The sequence below is a fragment of the Manis pentadactyla genome, chromosome 10, assembly GCF_030020395.1.
Source record: "Manis pentadactyla isolate mManPen7 chromosome 10, mManPen7.hap1, whole genome shotgun sequence".
NCBI lineage: Eukaryota > Metazoa > Chordata > Mammalia > Pholidota > Manidae > Manis > Manis pentadactyla.
This window is the reverse complement of record NC_080028.1, coordinates 21651480-21676615: the sequence shown is the minus strand read 5'-3', so window position 1 is coordinate 21676615 and position 25136 is coordinate 21651480. Positions and strand designations below refer to the sequence as shown.

General features: G+C 35.4%; 1 protein-coding gene across 4 annotated transcripts; it reads left to right on the top strand.

Moving 5' to 3' along the window:
- Positions 1 to 415: 415 nt before the first annotated feature.
- TMPO (thymopoietin) lies at positions 416 to 24978 on the top strand. 4 transcript variants are annotated; one of them, XM_057486493.1, is made up of 9 exons: positions 511 to 1465; positions 6748 to 6874; positions 8579 to 8737; positions 13990 to 14087; positions 20268 to 20387; positions 20487 to 20582; positions 21008 to 21118; positions 22133 to 22221; positions 22812 to 24978. In XM_057486493.1, the coding sequence occupies exons 1-9, from the start codon at positions 1187 to 1189 to the stop codon at positions 23092 to 23094; spliced, it is 1362 nt and encodes a 453-aa protein (XP_057342476.1). In that variant the 5' UTR covers positions 511 to 1186; the 3' UTR covers positions 23095 to 24978. The 4 variants fall into 4 exon arrangements, with proteins under 4 accessions (XP_036746958.2, XP_057342476.1, XP_057342477.1 ...); XM_057486494.1 differs by lacking the exons at positions 20268 to 20387; positions 20487 to 20582 and having other exon boundaries at positions 521 to 1465; XM_036891068.2 differs by lacking the exons at positions 20268 to 20387; positions 20487 to 20582; positions 21008 to 21118 and having other exon boundaries at positions 538 to 1465.
- Positions 24979 to 25136: the final 158 nt, after the last annotated feature.

Below are 25136 nucleotides of genomic sequence, written 5' to 3'. Positions count from 1 at the left end.
CCAGTTTATCATTTGAATCAGTAATCTGGTTTTGATAAGGTCCCCATCCTAACTACAGGTCACCAGGCCTATGATTAAAATTTAATATGCACTGTCTCGTTTAAGTTGCCCATTTAGGCAGTCCTAAATGTTTTGCTTTATTTTGTTGTATTAAACGTAAAGTGTGATTAAGTTATAGTAAGATACTTATGGTGGAAGGATCTAACCCAGAGTAGGCTCTCACCAAAAATGCAGTTTAGCTCCAACTGTTCAAATGAAATAATTTATAAATGTCCCAACCTGTCGGGTAGGAAGTTAATGTTAGTATTTGACGGTACAATTTTTAAGTCACAGACTCAACGGCATTTTAAAGTGCCCAACAGTAGAGATCTGTCTGGCCTTTGCTGAATTTCAGGAACAAAAGAAGCGTTCGCAAGCAGGGACGGGGTTTCCCTGCTCACTCTCCCCTTCCTTCCCCTCAGTAATTCAAATCCAGTAAGACGAGTGCTTACGAACACGCCTCTCTTTTCTTCCCTATCAGGGCTAGCTTTTGGGGAAGGAAAGGATGCGGCTGTTCGGCGGATCCGTGTCCTTCGGTGCAGAACCTAGGCCCAGCCCCGGGTCCTCGCTGTCAGCGTGAAACCGGCCGGTTGTACGCGACCGACCCCCGGGGAGGAAAGCTGCTTCTCAAGCAGGGAGAGGAAACCGCGCACAAAAGCGGTGCGACTCGTGCCTTATCAGCGTGTAAGAGGAAGGGTGGAGAAGGGGGAAACTGAAACAGGCCAGACACCAGGGATCCCGCCCGACAGGCTTTTAAACTACGTTTCCACCACCTCTTCGCACGGGGCCGCCGCTAATGGAACCCGCGCGAGGCGTCCCTCCAATCGCCGCCGCGCTTCCTCCCGCCGCGGGCCAATGGCGGCGCGCGTTCTTGGGGCGTGGGCGAAGCAGGCTGCCGTCCCTTGCCTGTAGTGTGTGGGTTGGGGTTGGTGCGGGCTCCTGCTTGGCCCCCACCTGGTCGGCACTAGTGCTCTGGGGGCTTTGTGTCCCGCTTCTGCTTGGCTTTGTGTGTGCGAGTTTTTGCTTCGCTCCTCCCGGGCGGGAGCCCTGAGGCTCGCGGGCGGCGCGCGGCCCCCCCGGGCAAGGAGCGAGCGCGCCGGCGTGAGCGGCGGGTGTGAGTGCTGCGGGGAGGCGGATTCGCCCCGAGATGCCGGAGTTCCTGGAGGACCCCTCGGTCCTGACGAAGGAGAAGTTGAAGAGTGAGTTGGTCGCCAACAATGTGATGCTCCCGGCCGGGGAGCAGCGCAAAGACGTGTACGTGCAGCTCTACCTGCAGCACCTCACGGCGCGCAACCGGCCGCCGCTCGCCGCCGGCGCCAACAGCAAGGGGCCCCCGGACTTTTCCAGCGACGAGGAGCGCGAGCCCACCCCGGTCCTCGGACCCGGCGCCGCTGTCGCGGGCCGCAGCCGGGCCTCCGTCGGCAGGGTAAGGACGGCCGGCCGGGGCCACAAAGGCGGCGGTTGGCGCCCCCCCGCGCGCACGCAGCCCACTCTCCGCGGCGCCCCCGCGGGCCTCCGGGGCGGTATGGGCGCCCGGCCGGGAGGCTGGCCTCGGTCTGCGGCCTCTGGCTCGGGAAGGGGAGGGCGCCGGAGAGTCGCGTCGCGTCGCGAAGTTGGGGCCGCAGGGCGAGCGTCCCCGCCGTTGTGTGTCTGGGAGGTGTGAACTCGGTGTGCGTGCCTGCGGTGTGTGTGGGTGACGAGCGCGTGGAAGGCTCGACGTTCCTTGACCACTGGCCGCCGGGGGTGGGTATTTGGACGGGGGACTTAGGCGCTGTTGCGAAAAGCCCGAACGGGGGTCACCCCGAAACTACTGTAGGTTACGTTCGAGCGTTTTCCCGCTTTATTAACTGAAAGACTAGTAACCGAGTCTCAGAGCGCTCCCTGGAGGGCAATATGTGACACACTAATTTCTAACCAAAATTTGAAATAATGAAATTCCCGCCATTTCATGTTTTTGCATATGGAGGGCTTTTTGAACCATTTATTTTGTGGTTTGTGTTCCTCTTTTTCCAGCAACAGGCCATCGTTTGGCGGGGCAACGTTACCCAAGATTAAAACGCATTTTTAAAATACGTCTTTAAGTGGTTACATAGACTCTCAAATATTTGAAAATTATAGTTACTAAGGATTTTTTATTCATCCCTTCTTTTTTGGTAAATTTTGCTCGAGGAAAGCTTTTTGGAATCGGGAGAAATGTTTAGTGATACTTTGATATGTCAATATTGCAATGTGGAACATCTAATCCCGGGCAAATCTCAGATTGACTGCAGCAAATGTATTTTGTTTTGAGAATAGCTTGTTTTCGTGTTCTGTGAGTTTTCACATGCTATTTTGTTGGTGTGAATCTGTAGAATGTAGTTAAAACTAGTGATTGGTAGATCGTCCAATGCTCTTTATTATAGACATTGAATGTGGAGTTTGAAGTTGCTGCTTCCGGTGACTAGTGTAACTCAGAAGTGCTGCCTCTTTCAAAGTTACACTGCTTAACTTTAGTTTTTAAAAATCTGTGATGTTTTTTCCGGACTAAGGTGGAAGTAGATGTAATAAACACATGTAAACATAATTGCAAGTCTTTGCCTGGTCTTTCGAGAAATTGAATCAAGTCTGAACTCAGTGCCTGGCACATAGTAGTGCCAAAAAATATTTTGTTCAATAAATAAAAGGCCAACTCCACCTTATTATTTCTGATGTCTTGTTTTTGTGGCTGTAAAGGAAACCACTTGACTCCTTTATAATGTATAAAAAACAAATTTATTTTTGCAAAACATACTCCTTACCTGTTTTTCCCCAATCCCTTTGAAAAAGAAATACCTTGTATTTGGTTCGATTGAAAATAAAATATTTTCCATTTAAGTCAACACACTTAAAATAAACAGGTCTCTGGAATCCTATATTGCTATTTTCTGCAAATTTGTTATTCTTGAATCAGGGATGTATTTGGTTGTATGTTTTAGAAGTCGTTCTTATTTTGATAATTTGTTTTCAACAGAAACAACCATCTCAGTTTTAATGTTTTTCCTTAAACAGCTTTTTAAAAGAGATTGTCCCAATCTACACTGTGTATTTTGGTCTGTAAGAAGACTGAATGTAAACATTTTTTATTTCAATTTAATTTATTGGACACAGGAAAAATAACTTGAATTTACAGGAAAAGAACCTTAGTCACTTTAAAGTAGTTTGTAAAGTTCCTCTACACAAGACATTCCCATAAAAATTCCAATAGAGTCACATTTCTTAGTAAAAGAAAGCCAAATTGAGAGTTGCAGATTAAGCAGATTTTTTTTTAAGTGGTGAGTTTTTAACGTTTTAAAGCAAATCAAACATTAATGTGAATTTGGCCAAAGGCATAGCATTTAAACATATTTAAATATGAGTTTGTGAGGAATAGTTTTAATGAAAGGAGAAATTGTTTCATTTTAGCCATCACCATTGTCTCCTTTAGGGTCACTTGCTCTTATATGACCAAAAAATTCCCATATTCAAAACTTGGTTTGGGTTTTTAGTTTCTTTCTAAGCTTTATGTTGTATGCATCTTGATGATGCCAGGATTTTCAGATGTTGAAATTATCTAGATTATTGACACAAAAATAAACATTTTCAGAGTTGGCAATCTGCCTTTTGTCACAAGGTGCAAAACAGTATAGCTATTTGGAGTGCAGTGGAGCATAAGCATTCTTGAATGGTCTTCTCTTGTGGATTATGAATTCTTAACAGGAACTATTTAAAGACATGGAACAGAACAGTAAGAAGTATGTTAGTAATGGTAAATGTTAATAAATTGACCACCATACTCTAAGATACTAAGTAAACAGACTTCTGAATCATATTCAGGTGACCTTGAACATGAATACTGCCTGTCAGAAGCTGTTTTCATCTGGAAAATAGGGATAATCTAATAACTACTTAATAAGATGGAGGATTACATGAGTTTACATTCCTGGATGTGTGTAGTGCTCTGCAATTGATACCTGTTACAACATGTGACTTCTGATTCTTTTTTTCCTTATTTAATGCCAGAGCAATACAATGTTATCATAATAAAGTTTTCAGAATTGGATGAGGTAAGTTTGTGAACTGTGTCCAAACGTTACTGTGTAACATGGTATTTAGGTTGCCTGAGTTAGCTGTACAGCTTTGGGCTTCACTTTCCTCTCTGGTAAAATGGAGATAATAGTATTGATCTCATAGGATTTGTAGTATTCAGTGACTTAATATATAAAAGGCATTTAAACACATCTTGGTACATAGTAAGTGCACAGTAGAATCTATAATAATGATAGAGGTTAGAAAAATATGAGTAGCTTATAGGTGATATCATAGAATTATTGGATTTCATGTTGAAAAAGTCAGTTGGTAGTTGTGAAGAACTGGGCCTGGCACGTAGTGGGTACTCAGTATTTTTTAGTGAAATTTAGGTTACATGATTTACTTAAAGGAACAAAGCTCTCTGGAGGCAGAAATCAGTACAAAGAATGGTTCCTTCTTCCTGATTGAAACTACCAGCTTGATAATTACATATACTATACTACCTGTCTCCTAATTATTCTTCTTAAATTTGATACTTCATAAAATGGCATTACTTTTCTCCCTATAAATTAAAAATAGAAATCAGGTAGCCTCTTATGAAACCATGCTCCATGTTTACCTTATGCCAATTTTTTTGCCTCTTAAGATTTCTTTTTAAAGCTGTAGTTTTACATTAGGTTTTAATAAAATACAAGGGAGCTTGTTTCCTGCTTCAATTTGGTAAGCCTTTGTTATTTCCTAATAAGAAATAGGTATTTTTAAAATAAGTGACTTATTTTCCCCTGCCCAGATGATACATTGATTCATTCAACAAAACATCTACCAGGTGCCTATTGTGTCAGCTACTCTCCTGCTCCTTTTTTTTAAAAAAAGAGATGATTGGGATACAAATAGGAATATGACAGTGCTTATGCTTTCTGCTACCTTCTTAAATGCTGCACCCAAATCACCTGAAATAGATATTAAAATACAAATTTCACGCCCAAGATTAGGACTCAGAATGGGGTCAGACTGGAAAATAGGTGTAACCAAAAGTTTTTGAGGATTTGATACCAAACCGCCTCTGGGAATTGCTCAAGGAGTTCACTGTTTGGAGAAAATAAAGCATGTATACAAATAACTTAACAAAAAGTAGGTGGAACGTGATGATTGCCAAAGAAAAAGATTTCTTGAAAACCTCATGCTGTGGCAAGAAGTTGAAATTCCTGAATGTTTTGTTGATAGAAATTGAACATTCTTTATGGTAGGAGGGATTATCTACAAGTAATCTGTACCTCATTGATTTTCTTAAAGTACATTTCAAATAACATAACATATTTATGTTGTGTAATAGAGTTTTTCTTCCCAACTGCACCATGCTTTTTGGAAAATAGGTCACTAACACGAGAGTAGATCTGTTAGATTTTTTAATAATCTTTATAGAATTTCAAGACTTTGTTATCTAGAACTCTTAGACAGTAGGCAACTATTTTGACATCAAGGTATATGATTTGCTTCAGGATTTGAGCCTGATGATCCCATATCAGTGTAATACAGGTTTTAAAGCCTATAGAAAGTACCCTCACTTTTTAATAGCCATCTTTTAATTAAAGATTTCTCTTCAGTTGACATCATTCTTATTAGCAGCTATCTTTAAAAAAATTATGTTTCATCATCTTGCTTTATTTAAAGTACTTCAGATTCTAACATTTGGACAAATAATGCCTGATTTTTTTTTTTTAACCCACTAGCATCATTGGGAAGTAAGCAGTCTCTACACCTTTATGATTTTTGCCATTTTGCATAAAATATGTCTAGGATGCAGTATCGACTCTTCTGCTTTAAATAGTAATTTGGGCCTAAACTGACTTTGATATTTATGGCCATTAAACAGCCATTTTTGTTCAGTACTCTGATGCTTTCTGGGATTACTGAGACATTTGTAAGGCTATTTGTCTCAACCCTAAAAGATACCCATACTTTGTTCCCTTAATTCTGTTTAACCTTGGAATTTCATATGTTTTTTTCCAGTAAATGCTGCATTGCTTAAGTTACTTTTTAAAACTTTGAATTTTCTCTCAAAGCTTGTTCCACAGTCTGAAAACTATTTTTAGTGAAATGGTCATATAGAATTAAGTGTGGTAACAAAGCTGTCAGGGTGATACGTAGCCATAAAGTAAGTTTGACATCCTCCATGTGTCAAAAACTGGCTACCACTATATCAAAAGAAGGTTCATCTGAGTTCCTTAAGTTCTGATATGCTTGCTTAAAGGAAATCACTTTTATAAATAATTAAGTATAAACCTTTGTGGTAAAGTCTTAAGTATTCCTAGATTAATTTAAACTTTTAAGGCTAATTGAATGAGGCCAGGTGTAAATTATATTTATGATAATCTGGGTGAAAATGTTCAAACCCAGTCTATTTGCTCTTTTGGATTTTTTATGCCATCCCCTCCCCCTGTAGATCAATCAGCCAAAATTTACTATTTTAACAGTAATATATTTAAAATTTGAGTTACTTCCTTGGCTATTAGGTTTGTATAATTATAATTGATTTAGAAAATACTGCCAAGTAATTAGTTTTAAATTTAATCAAATTGCTAAGGCTGAATATAACTGTAAATCAGCTTGAAGGTGAATTTGTGTGTTTAATTGTATATGGTATTATTTATATAGTAAATGATAACTGGGCTTTGTTTACAGAAAGCCACAAAGAAAACTGATAAACCCAGACTAGAAGATAAAGATGATGTAGATGTAGCAGAGCTCACTAATGAAGGCCTTCTGGATCAGCTGGTGAAATATGGAGTGAATCCTGGTCCTATTGTGGGTACGTTGATAACATTTCAAACCTCATAAAAGTGAAGCAGTGCCCCAAGTTGTTTTCCCCTCTTGTATAACAGAGTTTGGATTATAAAGGCCTGCCTATCATGAATCGTTTATATGACCAGAACCTTAGTTTCCTTAACTATAAATGAGGGGAATAAAATGAGAGATTTAAACTAGGTAATATTTGAGATTACCTCTATTGTTGAGATTGTTTCATATGGTGCTCGGAGCACACTACCTAATAAGACCTATGTGTCTTACGGGATAATTGAGGAAAATATGAGGAAACTTAGTTGGCCAAATTCATCCTTATCAGTAAGTTAGTGACAGACCTGCTAATATAACTCAAATTATTCAATGCCTGGTATAGTACCTGCTTTCAGTTATCACTAAAAGTACCTTTGAGTCTTGCCATGATGGGGATTCATGAGTGATACTATAAAGAACAAACTAAAGAAAGAAAACTTGGAACTAAATAGCACTGGCTTTCCACCATTGGGTTGCTGTCAGTTGGCGATTTTGTACGGCTCATTATCCCTTAATTCTGAACGGTCTTTGCAATAACCTCAAGATGACAAAGGTCTAATTTGATCTTCTAAGTTATAAAAAATTTTGAACACTGCAGATTTGGAGGGTTGTTTTTTCCTGTGGGTTTTTTCCAAATGAGGATTTAGAGTGTTGTTTTCTGTTTCATTTAATGCACTGCTTCCAAATAGATTATAATAAGCACATTAATATAATGACCTGTAGACATTTCATTCTCTTTTAAAATTTTTCATTTAAAATTCCAAAAGATTGATGCTGGAAAATGTGTGTCATGTATCAACATACTTTAAATTGTATGTTGGTATACCAGATGTTCATTTTTTCTTTTCCATCCTAAGGTGTACAACTTGATGTTTGATGTACATAACATTGTGAGATGGTGGTCATAGTCAAGCTAATTAACATATTCATCACCTCACATAGTTTTCCTTTGTGCGTATATGTATGGTAAGAGCACTTAAGACCTACCTTTTCAAATTTCAGGTATATATCAAGGTATTGTTGACTACAGTCCCTGTAGTATACTAGATTCCATTACTAATTCATCTTGCAATTTTACCTTTCTGTCTAATTGGTATATAATTTCTATTTGTAACACATTTTCCATAAAATGTCATTTCAACTGCTAAGTAGTTATATTTAAATGTGATTTAACACCTTAAATTTACAGTGTTGTATGTCAAATACATTCAATTTTTAAGAAGAGATTTATAGGACTTTTCCCATTACTTAAAAGCTATTTGTAGGCATACTAATTTCTCAGGGTTGTGGGGTTTTAATCATAGTAATTTAGAGGACTACAGTCTGTTGCTTATAAATAATTTTTCTATGAAGGCAAGTACTGTTACATAGTGTTGGAGAAAATACACAAAGTCCAAAACTTTTCAGTCAAAAATACTCGTTTGTATGTGGCTCTGCAGTAGATGATCTGTAATAAGATCTGTATTCATCTATGTATTCCATGCTGTTAAAGGAAACATTGTAATCATGTATTAAAATCTAAGAAAAATACCTGTTTTAGAAAAAAATCCATGATAAATTATTTTTAAGCACTTAAGTTCAGAAAAAAGTGAAAGTAACATTTTAATGTTACTAAAGATAATGCCTAAGCTGAATCTTAAATAATAAAAGTACTAAGGTAAGTTCTGCCTTACTACAGGAACAACCAGGAAGCTATATGAGAAAAAGTTGTTGAAACTGAGGGAACAAGGAACAGACTCAAGATCGTCTACTCCTTTGCCATCTATTTCTTCTTCAGCAGAAAATACAAGACAGAATGGAAGTAATGATTCTGACAGATACAGTGACAACGAAGAAGGTAAAATTTTAACTGATGTTAATCAAATATCTAATTTTTTCAGACTCATAAGATACAGTAATCATGAAGATAAAACATTACCAAAATACATGTGATTTTTGTTCATATCATTAGAGTAACCCTCCGTGTAACTTGATTTAAATACCTTTTGTTGATAATTCTAAGAAACAGAAAAGTACAAATGTCTAATTTTTTGTCACCTAAAATTACCAAGTAACTTTTTCTTTTTTGCTTCAAATCTCATTTTTCTAAGAATAAAGTATTACAAATAAAGACAAAGATCTCCCATTTACTCTTTTTTCAAATATCATCTCCACAGAAATTTCTTTCATATGATGCTTATCTTTCCAGCCTATTTTTAAATACTTTTTCATATGCATCTATCAAATAATGATATTATTTTGTACTTTAAAAAAATCTATATAAATAATATCATACTAAAACTTACCACTTGCTCTTCTTTACTCTGTGTTATATAGTATTGTGATCTCATCTTATGGATTTATTACATATATGTCTGGTTTATTATGAGTAATTAATTTATAGCAGGTTTTTTTACATAAGGCATGTTTTCTATGTTTTCTCTGTTTTCTGTTGATAGGCATTTAAATTTATAGATTTTGCTAGATGATCTGTTTTCAAGGCAACTTTAAAGCAAATATCTGACATTTTTAGTAGACTTAAGAAAATTGGGCCATGACATGTGAATATTTTTGAGAATAGTACAAGAAATAAATGAACTCTTAAAACTTTATTATTAAAACAATTTCATATTAATAAACTTTTAATTCATATGACTTGGTAATTTCATGATTAATTTGACCCAAATTGCTTATGTTTCTATAAGTATTGTCTACCAGGGCACAGTCAAATTGGTTGTTCAGAATATGAAATATATAGTCTTTTCCTTCAACAGCACTATGTTAGCAAAGAGGCAAAGAATAAAATCAGCTTAAACACAAGTAATGCTTAAACTTCCTGCCTCTTTTGCCTCTACAGGAAAGAAGAAAGAACACAAGAAAGTGAAGTCCACTAGGGATTTTGTTCCTTTTTCTGAACTTCCAACTACTCCCACTGGTGGATTTTTTCAGGGTATTTCTTTTCCTGAAATCTCCACCCGTCCTCCTTTGGGCAGGACTGAACAACAGGCAGCTAAGAAAGTACATACCTCTGAGGGAGATCCACCTAGGGAACCTCTTATTGCCACAACTTTGCCTGGCAGAGATCAGTTTCAGAAGTTAGTCTCTGGAGAGAATTTGTTTATTTCCTCCAAATCTAGCCATAATAGATGTTTAGAGAAAAGTTCTTCGACATCTTCTCAGCATGAACTCACTGCCAGGTTGGTCTCTGCTGCAGCTTCTCCTTCACTGATTAAAGAAACCACCACTACTTGCTATAAAGACATAGTAGAAAATACTTACTGTGGAGAGAAAAGTGGAATTCAACCATTACGTAATAAAAGGTCCCATGTTTCAGATCAGTCAGCTCTCTCCAGTGAGAGGAAAGCACTAGAAGAGTCTGAGAGTTCACAAGTAATTTCTCCACCACTTGCTCAGGCAATCAGAGATTATGTTAATTCTCTGCTGGTCCAGGGTGGGGTAGGTAGTGTACCTGGGACTTCTAACTCTACACCCCCACTGGATGTAGAAAATATATGGAAGAGAATTGATCAATCTAATTTTCAGGAAACTGAAACCCTGTCTCCTCCACGAAAATTTCCTAAGCTCAGTGAAAAGTCGGTTGGGGTAAAGAATACAGGTTTCTCTGTAGCATTTCAAAATGTACCTGGATCTGAACTGATGTCTTCTTCAGCCAAAACTGTTGTCTCTCACTCACTCACTACCTTAGGCATAGAAATGCCTAAGCAATTACAGCCTGATAAAATAGATGCCTCAGAGATATCTTTTCCCTTCCATGAATCTATTTTAAAAATTATTGAAGAGGAGTGGCAGCAAATTGATAGGCAGCTGCCTTCATTGGCATGCAAATATCCAGTTTCTTCCAGAGAGGCAACACAGATATTATCAGTTCCAAAAGTAGATGATGAAATCCTGGGGTTTATTTCTGAAGCCACTCCACCTGCAGGTACTCAGGCATCTTCCACTGAGTCTTGTGATAAACAGCTGGACTTAGCACTTTGCAGGGCATATGAAGCTGCAGCATCAGCCTTGCAGATAGCGACCCATACTGCCTTTGTAGCTCGGGCTGTGCAAGCAGACATTAGTCAGGCTGCACAGATTCTTAGCTCAGATCCTAGTCGTTTGCACCAGGTACTTGGGATTCTGAGCAAAACATATGATGCAGCTTCATTTCTTTGTGAAGCTGCATTTGATGAAGTAAAGGTGGCTGCACATACCATGGGATCTTCTACTTTAGGTCGCCGATATCTCTGGCTAAAGGATTGCAAAATCAGTCCAGCTTCTAAGAATAAAATGGCTGTTATTCCCTTTAAAGGTGAAACATTATTTGGAGGAGAAGTATACAAAGTAATTAAAAAGCGTGGCAATAAACACTAATAAAGTCAAGAGTAAATACATACATTTTATCTTTAATATGGGAGACTTAGAAGCTTTTCTAGGAATCCCAAGTGCTTTTTTGCGAAAATTTTCCTTTAAAGTCTTTCTAGTGTCCAGATTGGGCTAATTTCAAGCTCCTACCCAGCAAATTACAGTCTACAAATAATGGCCTGTGTAAACTACTTTTTTTAAAAGTTGCACAGATAGATACCTGATAGAATTTAAAGTTTTCTAGATCACATCTTTTCCTATTTTACTTAAAATTTTATAACTCTTCATAATTAGGAAAATTCCATTAACTAGAGTATAGAGACTTCAGTTTTAAATACTAGTAAATATCCTTTCACTTTCAAAAACTCATCTACATTTTTTTCTCATTTTCTTACTTTTGTTTTTTACTTCTGTCTGCAGTATCATTCATAATACTTATATCTGTGCAACTTAAAGTACCAGTCTTCAAACTGTTACTGGTCAAAAGACAAAATAAGCATGCTCCAGAATTTGAACCTAGAGATATTTTAGGTCAATGACAAGGTTTATTTTTGTGTTAAAATTTTACTGATAAAACAGTATGCTGATGGACATCTGGTGCAAGAGCTTCATGGACTGGCAGCAAACAGTTCATGGACCAAACTGAGAAATACTGCTCTAGGTCAGTTCTGGGACAGTGCTTTCTCACCATCACTGTAGTCTGTCAGATGAACTAGACAATGGAAAGATGGGCTTTTTTTCTTGTTTTTTAAGTAACACTTTTGAAGTATGTCGTAGTTCATGGATGATTAGGCTTAATCTAAACTATAAAAGCAAATTTGAGTTACTAGCTTTTTCTTAAAAAGTCCTAAGAAATACCCCAATGTCTATGTGTCTATATAAAGCTGTATATTAACCTCTGTTTTCATTTCTTATTGTAAGTTGTAAGACAAGTTACCTGTAGAAACGTTTGGGTTTTTTTGGGTTTTTTTTGTATTTTTATGGAAAGTAGTAGTAGTAAGTATAAGCAAAATATGGCCCCTTGGGTACTCCTAGCCATTATATTCTTAGACTATACGTGTCCATCTCTGTAGCTTTCTTGGAGTAATTTTATTTGTTATTTGTCTTCTGAAATGTACATGTATACATGTACCTACTAAGTGCTATGTGATTTTTTAAAAATGTATTACTGTAGAATGCTTCTGCAAATTCAATAAAGTTAAACTTGAACAGTTTTGTGTGGTCTCCAGAAACATGTTGTATGTGTGTTTTATTCTTGGAGTTACAAGTTAGATACTTGCAGAGGAACATCCCTTTTCCATTCCATCACTGAAACTCAACTTGACATTCTAATGGTATAGTTGAAAATACTCTTTACATGGTTTTTCTTCAATTTGAGGACCATGTTTTATTGGCTGTTGGAATTTAAATTTGTAAGAGGAATTAATATGTAACCAGATTCCTTATTTGTTGTTTCATCAATTTCTTTCTGCTTAACTACTATTGGGTATTTTACTTTGTGCTTTCTAGATTTTTTGATTCTGAGTTAACAAAGCATAAGATTTTATAATGCCAATGATTGTCCCAAATAACAGGTATATTGTAGATCCATTAATAGAAGTATTGTGGAGTGGAGGATAGAGTTGATACCTTAATTGTAAAAAAATGATTGAATATTTGGACTAATGGTAAAAGTCACTGATTATTTTTGGGAGACTTGCAAGTAGATTCTGGACTGATGTACTAGACTAGATAGCAAGACACATAGCTCTCCACTCACACTCCCTTAAATATACAAAACAAAGCTTTATTTAAGACTTGGCTTCATTTTTGTCTGGTAAAAGTAGTCTTAACAAATTGTTGGTAATGCAAGTTTTAGAAGTAACAACTGACATTAATTTTGCTGTACTGTGTTAAATGGCCACAAAACTGGGGACATTAAAATTTTTAACTCTTTAAATCTAGTTCTTCAAATGGTAATAAAATCTAGGAGAAATGGAATATTGAAGCCTACAAAAGATACATATGAATTGTTAGGTTAATAGCCATCTTGGTGATGTACTAAGTAATATGCAAGAGCTTCTCTTCAAAGAAATAGTACTTGTATTATGAGGAGAATTGATCTGTGATTGGTTGTACTTTCTGTGAACAAGATTCCTCCTTATGTCAATTGTACCCAGGCTTTTTATAATCACATCAAAAAAGAAGGCTGAAGAAATTTAAACTGCACTTATGTATTAACATCACTGCACTTGTCATTAGAGGCTAGTACCATACAGGATATTTTGTGTGTGTGTTTTTCCATTCTTAAAATTCCCTATAGGTTTTCTTCCATATTCTAAATTTTTAACAGCTAACCTTTGTTTATATAGTAGTAGTGACTGTATGGACAAAAGAATGATAACTATATTTTAATGTCCTTTTCCCACATTTAAATTGTTTTTAGTGAAAAGCTGCCCTAGGAGCAATTTGAATTCAGGTTATGTTTTAGGCTGTCAGTCCCAGAAAAACAAAAGGAGACTGCATAGGAAGAAGTGGTGATCAGATTAAGGAGTGGGGGTGATAAAACTGGAATAAAATAAGAATGGAAAAGAAAACTTTTTAAAGACAAATTGCAGTTAAACAGTTTTGGTCTATTGAGGTAATATGAACAGACAAACTTGTTTTACATATTAGTATACCTGAAACCAGGGTTCCAAAGTAATGTTAGGATGACATAGTTTATTATGTTTCAGAAAGTAATGGTTTTTCCAATGTTATTTCCAGACTCTAAAATAGAGCTCAAGCTTGAGAAGAGAGAACCACTAAAGGGCAGAGCAAAGACTCCAGTTACACTCAAGCAAAGAAGAGTTGAGCACAATCAGGTATCTTTAGTTTTATGATTGCTGTATTCAGGTATAAGTAATCTGAGAACACTAATTTACCCGTGTCCTAGCCTTTGGTTAATAGTTGTTACCCAGATTCCAGTGTACTCAGAGTGTTCATGCCATCGTTCTTAAATGGTATTAGAAATTGAAACTTTTTGTCAGTAGTGTATTCTGTGCTTACTGCAAAACAAATGTTTAATGTCTCATTTATGTTTGATTCTGTGCTAAGCGTGGTTCAAACCCAGTCATACTGCTTTATAAGAGAAATGTTTTAAAAGGTGGAAATACCTAAGCAATTCTGACATGTAACTTCTAAAAGTCAGGGGGAGGGTTTTATGTTTGTGTCTTTATCTCTAGGTTTCTGGCTTTGGTTTTACTTCTGTCTGTTTTCTGTGGCTTTTTCATCAACTCTGAAGCTAGTCTAGTCCTAAAACCACACTGTTTTCTTTGCTATTTCTAGATGAACATTTAAATCTTTTATTATTGTGGGTGAGGTAAGATGCAGTTTTTCAAAAGGAAAAATGTAGGAAACTAGGGGGAAAATAAGCAGATAAAATGAATAGATATAAATGAACTGCTTTATAGGAACAAATTATTGACTCTGATCTAGCATTGATGCTTTTTAAAACAGCCATCCCTAGAGTCATTTTCCTTATCCTTATTCTGTCTAGCTGGAAGATTTGTCTAGTTATTTATCTTTTCCATCTTCTCTGTCATTTTAAAGTCACACATCCTCAGAGAATGGGTTCTTGATTTCTTAAGCCATGTCTCATGGTTTGGTGTAGTTGATGAGTTGAATTTCAGATCTCTTTGTTAGAAATGAGCTTGGTGGCTGTATAGAGAATGTATGTTGAATGAAAGAAGAGTTTGTTTAATAATAGAACCAAATATTGGAATAAATATTTTATCTTCCTTTGGAATAAATATTTTATCTTCCTTTTATCTAGTATTGCTAGGGAAGAGCTGCAGGGGTGTGCTGAAGAATAAGGAATTAATGGAGCAAGAGAAAGAAAGTCTGGTGTAAGGACACTGAAGTAGACAATCATGGAAAATTGTGGTCCAGAGTGTGAAGCCAAGATGGCTGGCAAGAATGCATAACTGGTCAAATAATATGTTAAAAGGAGGAAGGGTGGATGGTATTAAAGATGGTTTCAGGGGAATTGTTTGAGTTAGGGAATCTAAACTGAGGGATAGGATAATCAAAGGAGAGAGTCAGTGTAGCAGATGACAGGCAGAATTAGACAATGGCCTTATACAAAATTCAAACCATATAGAAAAGTGGAGTCAAGAGTTTAATGACCCTCTCCAGTCACCAGTCACAGACCCTCAATAATTACCAGTGTCTCACTAGTTTAGTTTCTTCTTCACCAGTGCCCTCCAGCTTTTTAAATTCTTTTTGGTTTTGCTGTTTTGTTTTTTGCTGGAGTATATTAAAGTAAATCTCTGACATAATATCATTTCATACATTAAAATGTCAGTATTTCAATATGTATCTCTGAAATATAGGGGCTATTTTTATATATATATAATGCCTTTATCATACCTAATAAGATTAATAATTATTTTCATATCCATGTTCAAATTCCTCTAGTTTCAGAAATGTCTCTTTATGACTAAATTATTCAAATCAGGATTCAAGCAAGCTCTACATATCATTTGGTGTTTTTTGTTTTGTTTTCTCTCAAGTTTACAGCTATAGAAAAGCAGCCACTGTAACTGCTTCCCCTCCATTTATTTGGCTAAGAAACCAGTTCTGTTCAGAATTTCTCATTCTGGGCTTGGAAGATTGCTTCTTCAAGTGTCATTTAACTTGCTTTTCTATACCCTTTCTTTCTTGGGAGTCAGTCCTATAGTACAGCTGTGAAAATGGGAATGTTTTACATCTGTTGTCCATTATGGTAGCCAGTAGCCCCATGTTGCTGTTGAATACTTGGAATGTGGTTTGTGTGGCTGAGAAACTGAAATTTTATTTTTTTATTCGATTTGAATTTAAATAGTCACATGTGGCTAGTAGCTACCATATTGGACAGCACAGGTTTAAGGTGGTTAGATGCAGTTAGACAAGAATGCTTTACGGATGATATTGTGGCCTTCGTTTTGCATCATTTCAGGAGGCACATGATGTCCTGTGATGATGCTAAAATAAATTACTAATAGGTACAGATGTTGAAAGCCTGATCCATCCATTATAAAGTTCCACATCACTTGTTAATGGTTCATTAGTGGTTGTGATGGCCATTTGTGATTATTGCCTAGATCATCATTTCCTTTGAGGTTGTAAGGTGATTTTTCTTATCCCCTTATTCTTTACAACTGTAACTAGAGCTCTTTTATAGAGAACTTTGCCTCATGAACTGCTTAGTTACCTTGAAATAAAATTCATACGAGAGCTAGGATAAATCCTTACTTCTTGCCTTTTGTTTTTGCTGTTTTTCAGATTGAAGTGCCCTAGTCACTTTGAAAGATGATCAATATGATCTTTTTACTAGATGTTTTTTATATATCCAATTTACAATTCTTTGCAATCATTATTCTTTTTTCATGTTCAAATTGTGCCATTTTTAGCCACTGGAAATTACTGGGTTGGTTCCTGTATCCTTTGATTGACCCTGTTTTTCTTTTGTAATTTCTTGTTTCCTGGCACAGTAAGATGTCCCAGGCTCATGTATATTTCCTGCCTGTTACCATCAGTCATTTTTCCAAAAAACCTTAATCACTTTAATGGGAAATATTTGGGTGCTACCTACAATCTGGTTACTAGGCTGGTACTCCTACTGGGTTGTCATTGCTTCTCAGCCTTTCAGTAAAGAGAGCTTATTTTTTAGAGAGAAAATAAATCATGAATTCATCAAATTTGTGAACACAGGCTATCTAACTTATATGTATTATACTTGCATTTCTTTTATGCTGACTACCTTCGTTCTTAAAATACTGTTACTTAGTAATTATTACTATATATGTTTCTAAGTAATACAGTATTACAACTAATAAACTGCTAAGCACAGTTTTTAATTTTAGGAGTTTTTATTGTCTTTAGGGTATAAAATCAATACTGTGCGTAAAGTCACTTGAACAAATTTTTTTCTTTTGTATTTATTTTTTAATTATTGAAAATATGTGGTTTTATTTAGGCAATATGAGATGGAGTCAAATCTGGCTGCTTATCTTCGCTCTTTCCATCCACCAGTTACCATGTTTATTAACTTTTAGTTTATATTTTGTTTCTTTTTAAAAATAAAAGTAAGTACGTAGATTTATATATTTATTTATGCTCTCCTTCATAAAAGGCAGCCTGCTTTGCACATTCCTTTTTTGTTGTTTTTGATCTATACGTATATCCTAGATCATTCCATATCAGAATATTGTATAGCCCTCTTCCTTACTGCTTTGTACGGCTGTATGGTACCACACTTTATGGATGTACTGTGATGTATTCAGCCACTTTTTTGCAATAGATATTTGAGTTACATTCATTAATGCGCTATTTTGAATAATGGAAGGATGTACCGGTAAACAGCCTTTTTCATGTGTGTCATTTAATATTATAGGCTTCTTTAGTAGCTCAGCTCCTCCCTGACCTACCTAATGTCTTCTGAATAAACCCTATCAAAAGGCAAAAAGTGAGAAAGTCTTTTTTTCTTCCTGCTCTTTTCCTCATGATAAATTCAGGACCTTGTATAGAACATCTTGCTGAAAATAGATGGCACTGCAGTTCTTATTTTGGCCGCAGAGCATATAGCAATCACATTGACTACTAACTTGACATAGTAGTAAGTTTCCTTCTTTTCAATCAAGAATTGTTTGATCCATCTTACTGAGTAGTTACAACATTGAATATAATTTTATTATTTTTTAATTTATATTTTCTTAAAGTCACTTGTTATAGTAGATTCTGGTAGGAAAAGAACTTTTGATCTTGAGTACCTTTTCAAGTTGTATCATGGGTTGTAAATTAACTTGATGTGAACACATTAATTCCAAATTATGTAATGATAGTCAGGAACCTAATAGAATTGGTTGACATGCTCAACCAAAGAATTTAACCTAAATAAAGGAAACTATAAATGATTAATAGTGAAAAGTGTCCTTCTTGTATCTGTTCCCAACAATTACCACATGCATCCAGTGAGTTTCTTGCGTTTCCTTCCACAGAAGAAAATAATCTTTAAATGGAAGTGGCCTTCAACATCAAAGATTAATGTGATTATTTTTTCAATTACCCATAATAATGCCAAGAGATGTTTGGTAATATTTTTGATGAGTTTATTTTAGTTATTTACTCAAAATAAATATTCAGAATAAAATACAACAAATGGAAAGGCCTAGCATTTGATAGATAGCCAATTTTAAGGAAAAAGGATGATTCACCCACCCCGCTCCCCAACCATCACTTTACCCTCCATGGACATAGGTAAAATATCTGGTCTTCATTGTATGAGCTTTCTTAGCCCTTTCAAGAAAAAAGGTTTTAAATACCAATAATTCTTTTTCTTGGCATTGAAACAATTGCTTATTAAAGAGGAAGCAGTGTTGAAAGTAGTTTAAAAAGTATACATTTGGCTTTGAGATGCATCATAAGTAATTTATGTGATCTTAAACCAGTTACTCTCAACCCTGGCTGCACATCAGAATCCCTTCAAGAGCTATAAAAATGAACTATGCCCAGGGTCTTCTAGGAGAGATTCTTGACTTGTCTGAGGTGGGGTTGGGAGCAATTGATATTTTTTAAAAGCTCCCCAGATGACACCATGCTGCCAGGATTGAGAATTTATTGTTCCTTTCTATTGAAGTAAACAGGAATTTAACTGTTAGTTAAATTTTGAGCTTATTTTAGTTATGTACTAAAGCCTTTATTATATGTGTGTAATTTATTCACAGGTTTGTCTTTTGAGTAGCATTAAGTTTGCATTTAGCAAATATTTTGTAATTGACCGCAAGAAAAGGAACCCAGAGATTTAGATTGTGAGTCAAAGGGAAGCTCTTACCATGTCAATCTCAAATATAGATAAAATACAAAATCAGATACATGTTTATGTTTATACCTTGTGGGGAAGTAATGCTTCCAGCCAAATAAGCATACTTACTGGATGACTACTCTTGTCTTAGGATAAGAGTGAAATATATGTCTAAAATTAATAGACAGTGACTTGGGTATAAAAACATAAGTTATCTAGGTAAAATATCAGCTTGAAAGCAACAGTGACAATATAAGCACACTCTCGTATAATACTAATCATTGATGGATGTTCTCTAGTTAAAAGAATTTGAAAGAATCATCTACTAATTGGAGCTTCAACACTGAATAACTTGCTGCTTGGAATGCAGAATTTGAGGCCCCAGCCAAGAACTACTGAGTCAGAATCTGCATTTTAACAAAAGCTCCAGGTGATTGATGTGCACAGTACAGTTTGAGAAGCACTAATCTAGTTTTCAAATTATTATGTAAAAACTGCTAAATTATTTTTTAAGTGAGGAAAAGTCAGTCGGCTCTTCAGGAAGGAGTGAATCTAGAGGGTAATACTTGTGTGTTACTGTTGCCTTTCTATCTTCCTGTCGTGACGAGGGTGTAGCACTAAGATTAGGTGGTGACATCTTAGGCTCGTGTGTTCATGAAAGAGGTGACCGACTGCCAGGCTTTTGTTGCTGCTTATTTTTAATACCTGTTCATAAGAAGAGTTTGACACCTGGAGATTTTTAAGTTCAAATAGCTGATAAGATTTAAACTGACTATTTAAATCATTCCAGCCACATGATTTAATTAATCTTAGGCTAACAATTTTGAAATTTGTATCTTTAGAATACTTGTTATATAAATGACTTTCTTATAAGTCATGATTAGCCTACTTTTTTTTAGATAGCCAGAGATGCGATACTAGAACCACAGAGCAAACAGCAAATCACAAAAGGAGAGAGTGATAGATGATGTGCTTTTTCACTCATTTTTATTATAATTTGTTAGCTCTATGGTTGGACTCTTTAGGGTATTTAACCATATTTGAAGTGTTTTCTGATGCCTCTCTATCGGTTCAATCAATACCATTTAGAAATATTTTGAGGGCATAGCATTGTTTGAAAATGCTGGTGTTTGGAGACTTCATGGCTTCACTGTGCTAATATGGCAATTATTAAGGTGTTTGATGTTAGAATATGACTTTTAATGTGTCGATGCTTGAATAGAGCTATTCTCAAGCTGGAATAACTGAGACTGAATGGACAAGTGGATCTTCAAAAGGCGGACTTCGGCAGGCATTAACTAGGGAGTCCACGAGAGGGTCGAGAAGAACTCCGAGGAAAAGGGTGATTCAAGGCTTCTTGCTTAGAATTGGGTTTTCAGATTGGTAGGGCCTTAGTGATTATTTTATATTTATTGTTTTTGTTTTGTTTTCAAACTAACAGGTGGAAACTTCAGAACATTTTCGTATAGATGGTGCAATAATTTCAGAGAGTACTCCCATAGCTGAAACTATAATGCCTTCAAGCAACGAAACCTTAGTAAATATGTTTCATAAACTATACAAGTGGTATTCTTTGTAAATTAACCTTTAATTAGAATTGGGGAGGTGGTAAATTTTGGAAATCTCAAACTTAATGGTTTTAAATATTTTACTTTAAATTCATTTTCCCCATATAATTCTGAATATTAGAATTTTTCAGTACAGCCAATTTTATATATATAAATTTAATTCATTGTGCAAGAATCCTAAGTATTGTAAGGATACTTTTCTGATAAAATATTTCAAGAATAATGAGCTTCACATATGAAGCCTGAGTGTGTTCATGTATAGGTTCTTTTGCCTAAATTTTTATTAAGGAAAAGTCAAATATTACAGAAATAGAATATCTTTTTTTTCTTTTCTTTTTACATGTCTTTGTTATGTTTGGATAATTCTGAGTCTGAATAATTTGAATCTTGGCAGGTTGTCAATAGGGTGACTGGAAATTTCAAGCATGCAGCTCCTATTCTGCCAATCACTGAATTCTCAGACATATCCAGAAGAACACCAAAGAAACCATTGACAAGAGCTGAAGTAAATGCATAAAATTTAGATCGATGCTATCATTGATCTTTGAAAGACGATATATTTATATTTGTTTTTTGCAGTGGGAGGGAGCAAAGCTTTATTGGGTGTGGTTGTGTGTGTGTGTGTGTGTGTGTGTGTGCATATATTATTTTAAAAACATACTTTTATTAGTGACAATGGAAAGTAACTAATACAGTATGATGTGCTAATACTATCCTTTTGCTACTGTGTGCCTCTTAAGTTCCAGTTTTCAAAGAAGTGGTCATTTGTGTGCTGCTTGTAACATGTACTCCTTGTTATGGATGTGTTTTAAATGTTACTGGGCTGTGGGGAAGCTATACTGTATTTCGTTGAAAAGTCACATGATGGGACTCTACATGATTTTGTATGATGCTTGAATTTATTAACTCGTATAATTAAGCTTTAAAGTACTGACTGCATGGTACCCTATAATTTTAATGAATCTTTAAGGTTATTTTGATCTGGGCATAAAGGTAAATGCAGCAAAACAACCAGGTTATTAAATTGTTTTACGTTTTTAAGTTAGGATGATTGGATTGACTGTACTTAAAAACAGTACTAAAATTTGTTAACGATCCATGTTAATTTGATCTCTTCTGTGTTTGATTATTTATTAAAACATTGTTAGCAGAGGAAGAAATAGTATACTCTTAATGAAAAGCATGGGAAGTCCAGTGAGGGAACTTAGGCTGCCATATTAGCTGTACTGAATTTTAGGTTTTTGTTCCATGTTTTTTACTTGCTTGAATGTGTGGCAGTCTCCCCACCACTCCCCATAACCCCTCAAAACCACATTAACATATCTTCACGTTGAAGAAGTTTGGAGAGAACCTTGGAAGTGTGTAGATACTTAAGCGATAATGAATTTGGAAATAGCAATTACAAAAGCTAGGATAGATTTAAGTGCATTGTATTCTCTGATACTGGTATTTGAAATTATGTTTTAATTAATGCACATTTACACTAAATTTTGACTTGTGATTGTTTGTTTCTTACTAGGTGGGAGAAAAAACAGAAGAAAGAAGAGTAGAAAGGGATATTCTTAAGGAAATGTTTCCCTTTGAAGCATCTACACCAACAGGAATTAGGTATTCAGATAACATTGAAACAAGTATTAGTATATTCTGTTAGGGCATTTCTATTACTTCAACTGTTCTTTTGGGAGCAGTTTAATTCTAAGCTACCAGTTAATATTCTTGAAAGTTAGGTCAGTTTTGTATTATAAATCATTTACCTACTATTTAATTCCTATTTTTAAACCTAAACAGAAACCTATTGAGAGGGAAATCCTTTTTTCCCCTGAGCTCTCTTTTCTAATTGAGAAGACTATATAGATACCTGTTGAATTGTTCCCTGACTGAAGGAATCACAGCCAAACTACTTTATTTTTATCCTCTCATCTCCTACATACATTAGTTCTGAAAGGTCTTTAAGAAGACAAGCCTAGTGAATATTTTCCATGTTCTGAATATTGGAAAATTTAGAGCATCTAAACTTTTCAAATGAAAGATGTATAGAAGTTCTCATTAAGCCTATGACCTCAACTGTTCATATGTGACGGTTTTCTACTGTTAACTCAAGGAATGTTTTTGGAATTACGAGTGGCAATGACATGTTATGTTACCTAAGTCATGACTTCACCTGAAGTTTATTTTCTTCTTCCTCTCAATCCCGACAGTGCTAGCTGCCGCAGACCGATCAAAGGGGCTGCAGGCCGGCCGTTAGAATTCAGTGATTTCAGGATGGACGAGTCTTTTTCATCTAAATACATTCCTAAGTATGTTCCCTTGGCAGATGTCAAGTCAGAAAAGACAAAAAAGGGACGCTCCATTCCCATGTGGATAAAAATTCTGCTGTTTGTTGTTGTGGCCATTTTTTTGTTTTTGGTCTATCAAGCTATGGAAACCAACCAAGTAAATCCATTCAGTAATTTTCTTAATGTCTCCGGAAAATCCAACTGAATGATCTCTCTTTGGCACATTCAACTTGGTCTCCTATTTTTTTTAATAACTGTATAAAAAAATTTGTGTATACTCATTAACTCAAGAACAAAAAATAATGTGATTTCCCCTCAGTAAATGTAGTATTCCATTGAAAAGCAAACACGACGCATAAATAGCTTCATTTAAATGTTTTGGACTTTGGACTAGTAGGAGATCACTTCGTGCCATATGAATAATGTTTTTTAGCTCTGAAACTTTTTTGTAGGCTTTATTTTTTTAATGTGGACATCTTCATTTTTGAGAAAAATGTCTGTGTATTTGGGAAACGAGAAGTGCAAATCATGGTAGTATAATGTGAAGCTACACATTTAAATACTTTAAATCTTACAGAAAAGATTTATTCTCTGCTGAATAAAAACTTTAGAGATATGTGAAACATGAAATTCAGTAAGAGAAAAAGTAACTTGGGGTTGTACTTTTTGTAATTGCAACAGTTTGATGGTGTTTATGGGGGAAAGTACAGCAATAATCTCTTCTGTAATTTTTATTAATAGTAATGTTGTTGTAGCCCTATTGTACTCATTTTTTAAAAGATTTCTAGTATCATGAATTTCCTACTTCAGTAAGACCCATTTAAATACACTTGATTTTTAGCAGGGATCTTTGTGCAACATATACATATGTGTTAGAGAACTGTTAGGTGACTGTATGTGTTTTTAAAAGCTGGAGCTATAAGGCAATTATTGGAAACTTACACTTTTTATTTACAACAAAACATTTATTCTGTCAATCCAGTTTGCTACCAAATACCTTTAAATAATATGTGTGTGCGTCTGTTTAGAAGTTAGAAACGTTAGTCGTTGGTCTTAGGTTCCATTTGGATTGTTATTGCATTGTCTTCTGTTACCAGTAACAAATTTTGCCGTTTTTTTCCCCTGTATTTCTGAACATAATTTGATTTGAAAGTGCAAGAAGTATTTGCTTTTTAAATTACATAGTAAACTTTTCTTGGATACACAATAGTTAATACATAAATTTATAAACTCAAAATTTGAGGTGGGCATTATGATTTTTGTGTACTCTTGAAATGGTTGCTTTATTTTATTTTTTTAGCTAAAACTTACCTTGTGCATATCTTGGTTAAGTAAAGTACTAGGTAATTGAAATTTCAGTAGAATCAAGTGAAACAAAAATTTTAAACTTACTCATTTGAGTTTCAACTTTACCGTCATTGACCATAAAGCACACTAAAGATGTAAGTTATTTTTAAATATCATCTGAAATAAAAAGGTTTAATAAAGGAACAAGCTGAAGATGTATATTTACACCAGCACACAATTTTAATTTGTATTGGCCCTTTCTGATATTTAGCTTTTAGATATTTTCACTTTGTAATTGGCCAGAAACATCTGTAGATTTGTTCCCACAGGGGAAGTGGGAAACTTAACTCTGAGATCAGAAATGCTTGCCTCTCTGAGTAAAAGTCTTTCTTTGAGATGAGCCACAGAGGGGGCACATTTTACTCAACCTTTCTGCTGTATAGTAGTAGCCTACTTCTACTTTCTTTTTCTCTAACCTTGTCTCCCATATTATTTTCAATCTTGTTTATAATTAGAAATTGTGACAAGCTGCATTTAATGTTTAAAAATGTGGGAAGATAAATCAGACTTAATGTATATGTAAGATCAATTTTCTAATAGGAAAGCTATGGTCCTAAATAGCAAAAGTAGGACCAGGTAAAACATCTAGACTTTTTTTTAATATGTACTTGGTCTTTTGTCTGTGTCTGTTTTATTCCACTAGAATAAATGTGTCCTTGATGTAAATGCAAAGCATTTCTTCCTGATTAAAATGTAGATGTAGACTTTACAATATCATTCAATAATAAAAAAGTAATTAACCTCTAGTTTTGTCATTGTAATAAATGCTTTTCAGATAGCCCAAACTGAAATTTCCTGATAACGTTTCTAATGTGATATTTATGGATTGTTGAGATTCAGTTCTCATTGAAGTTTGTTTCATGTTTTGCTTCTATTTATAGTACTCTGGTCCTTGTTTGC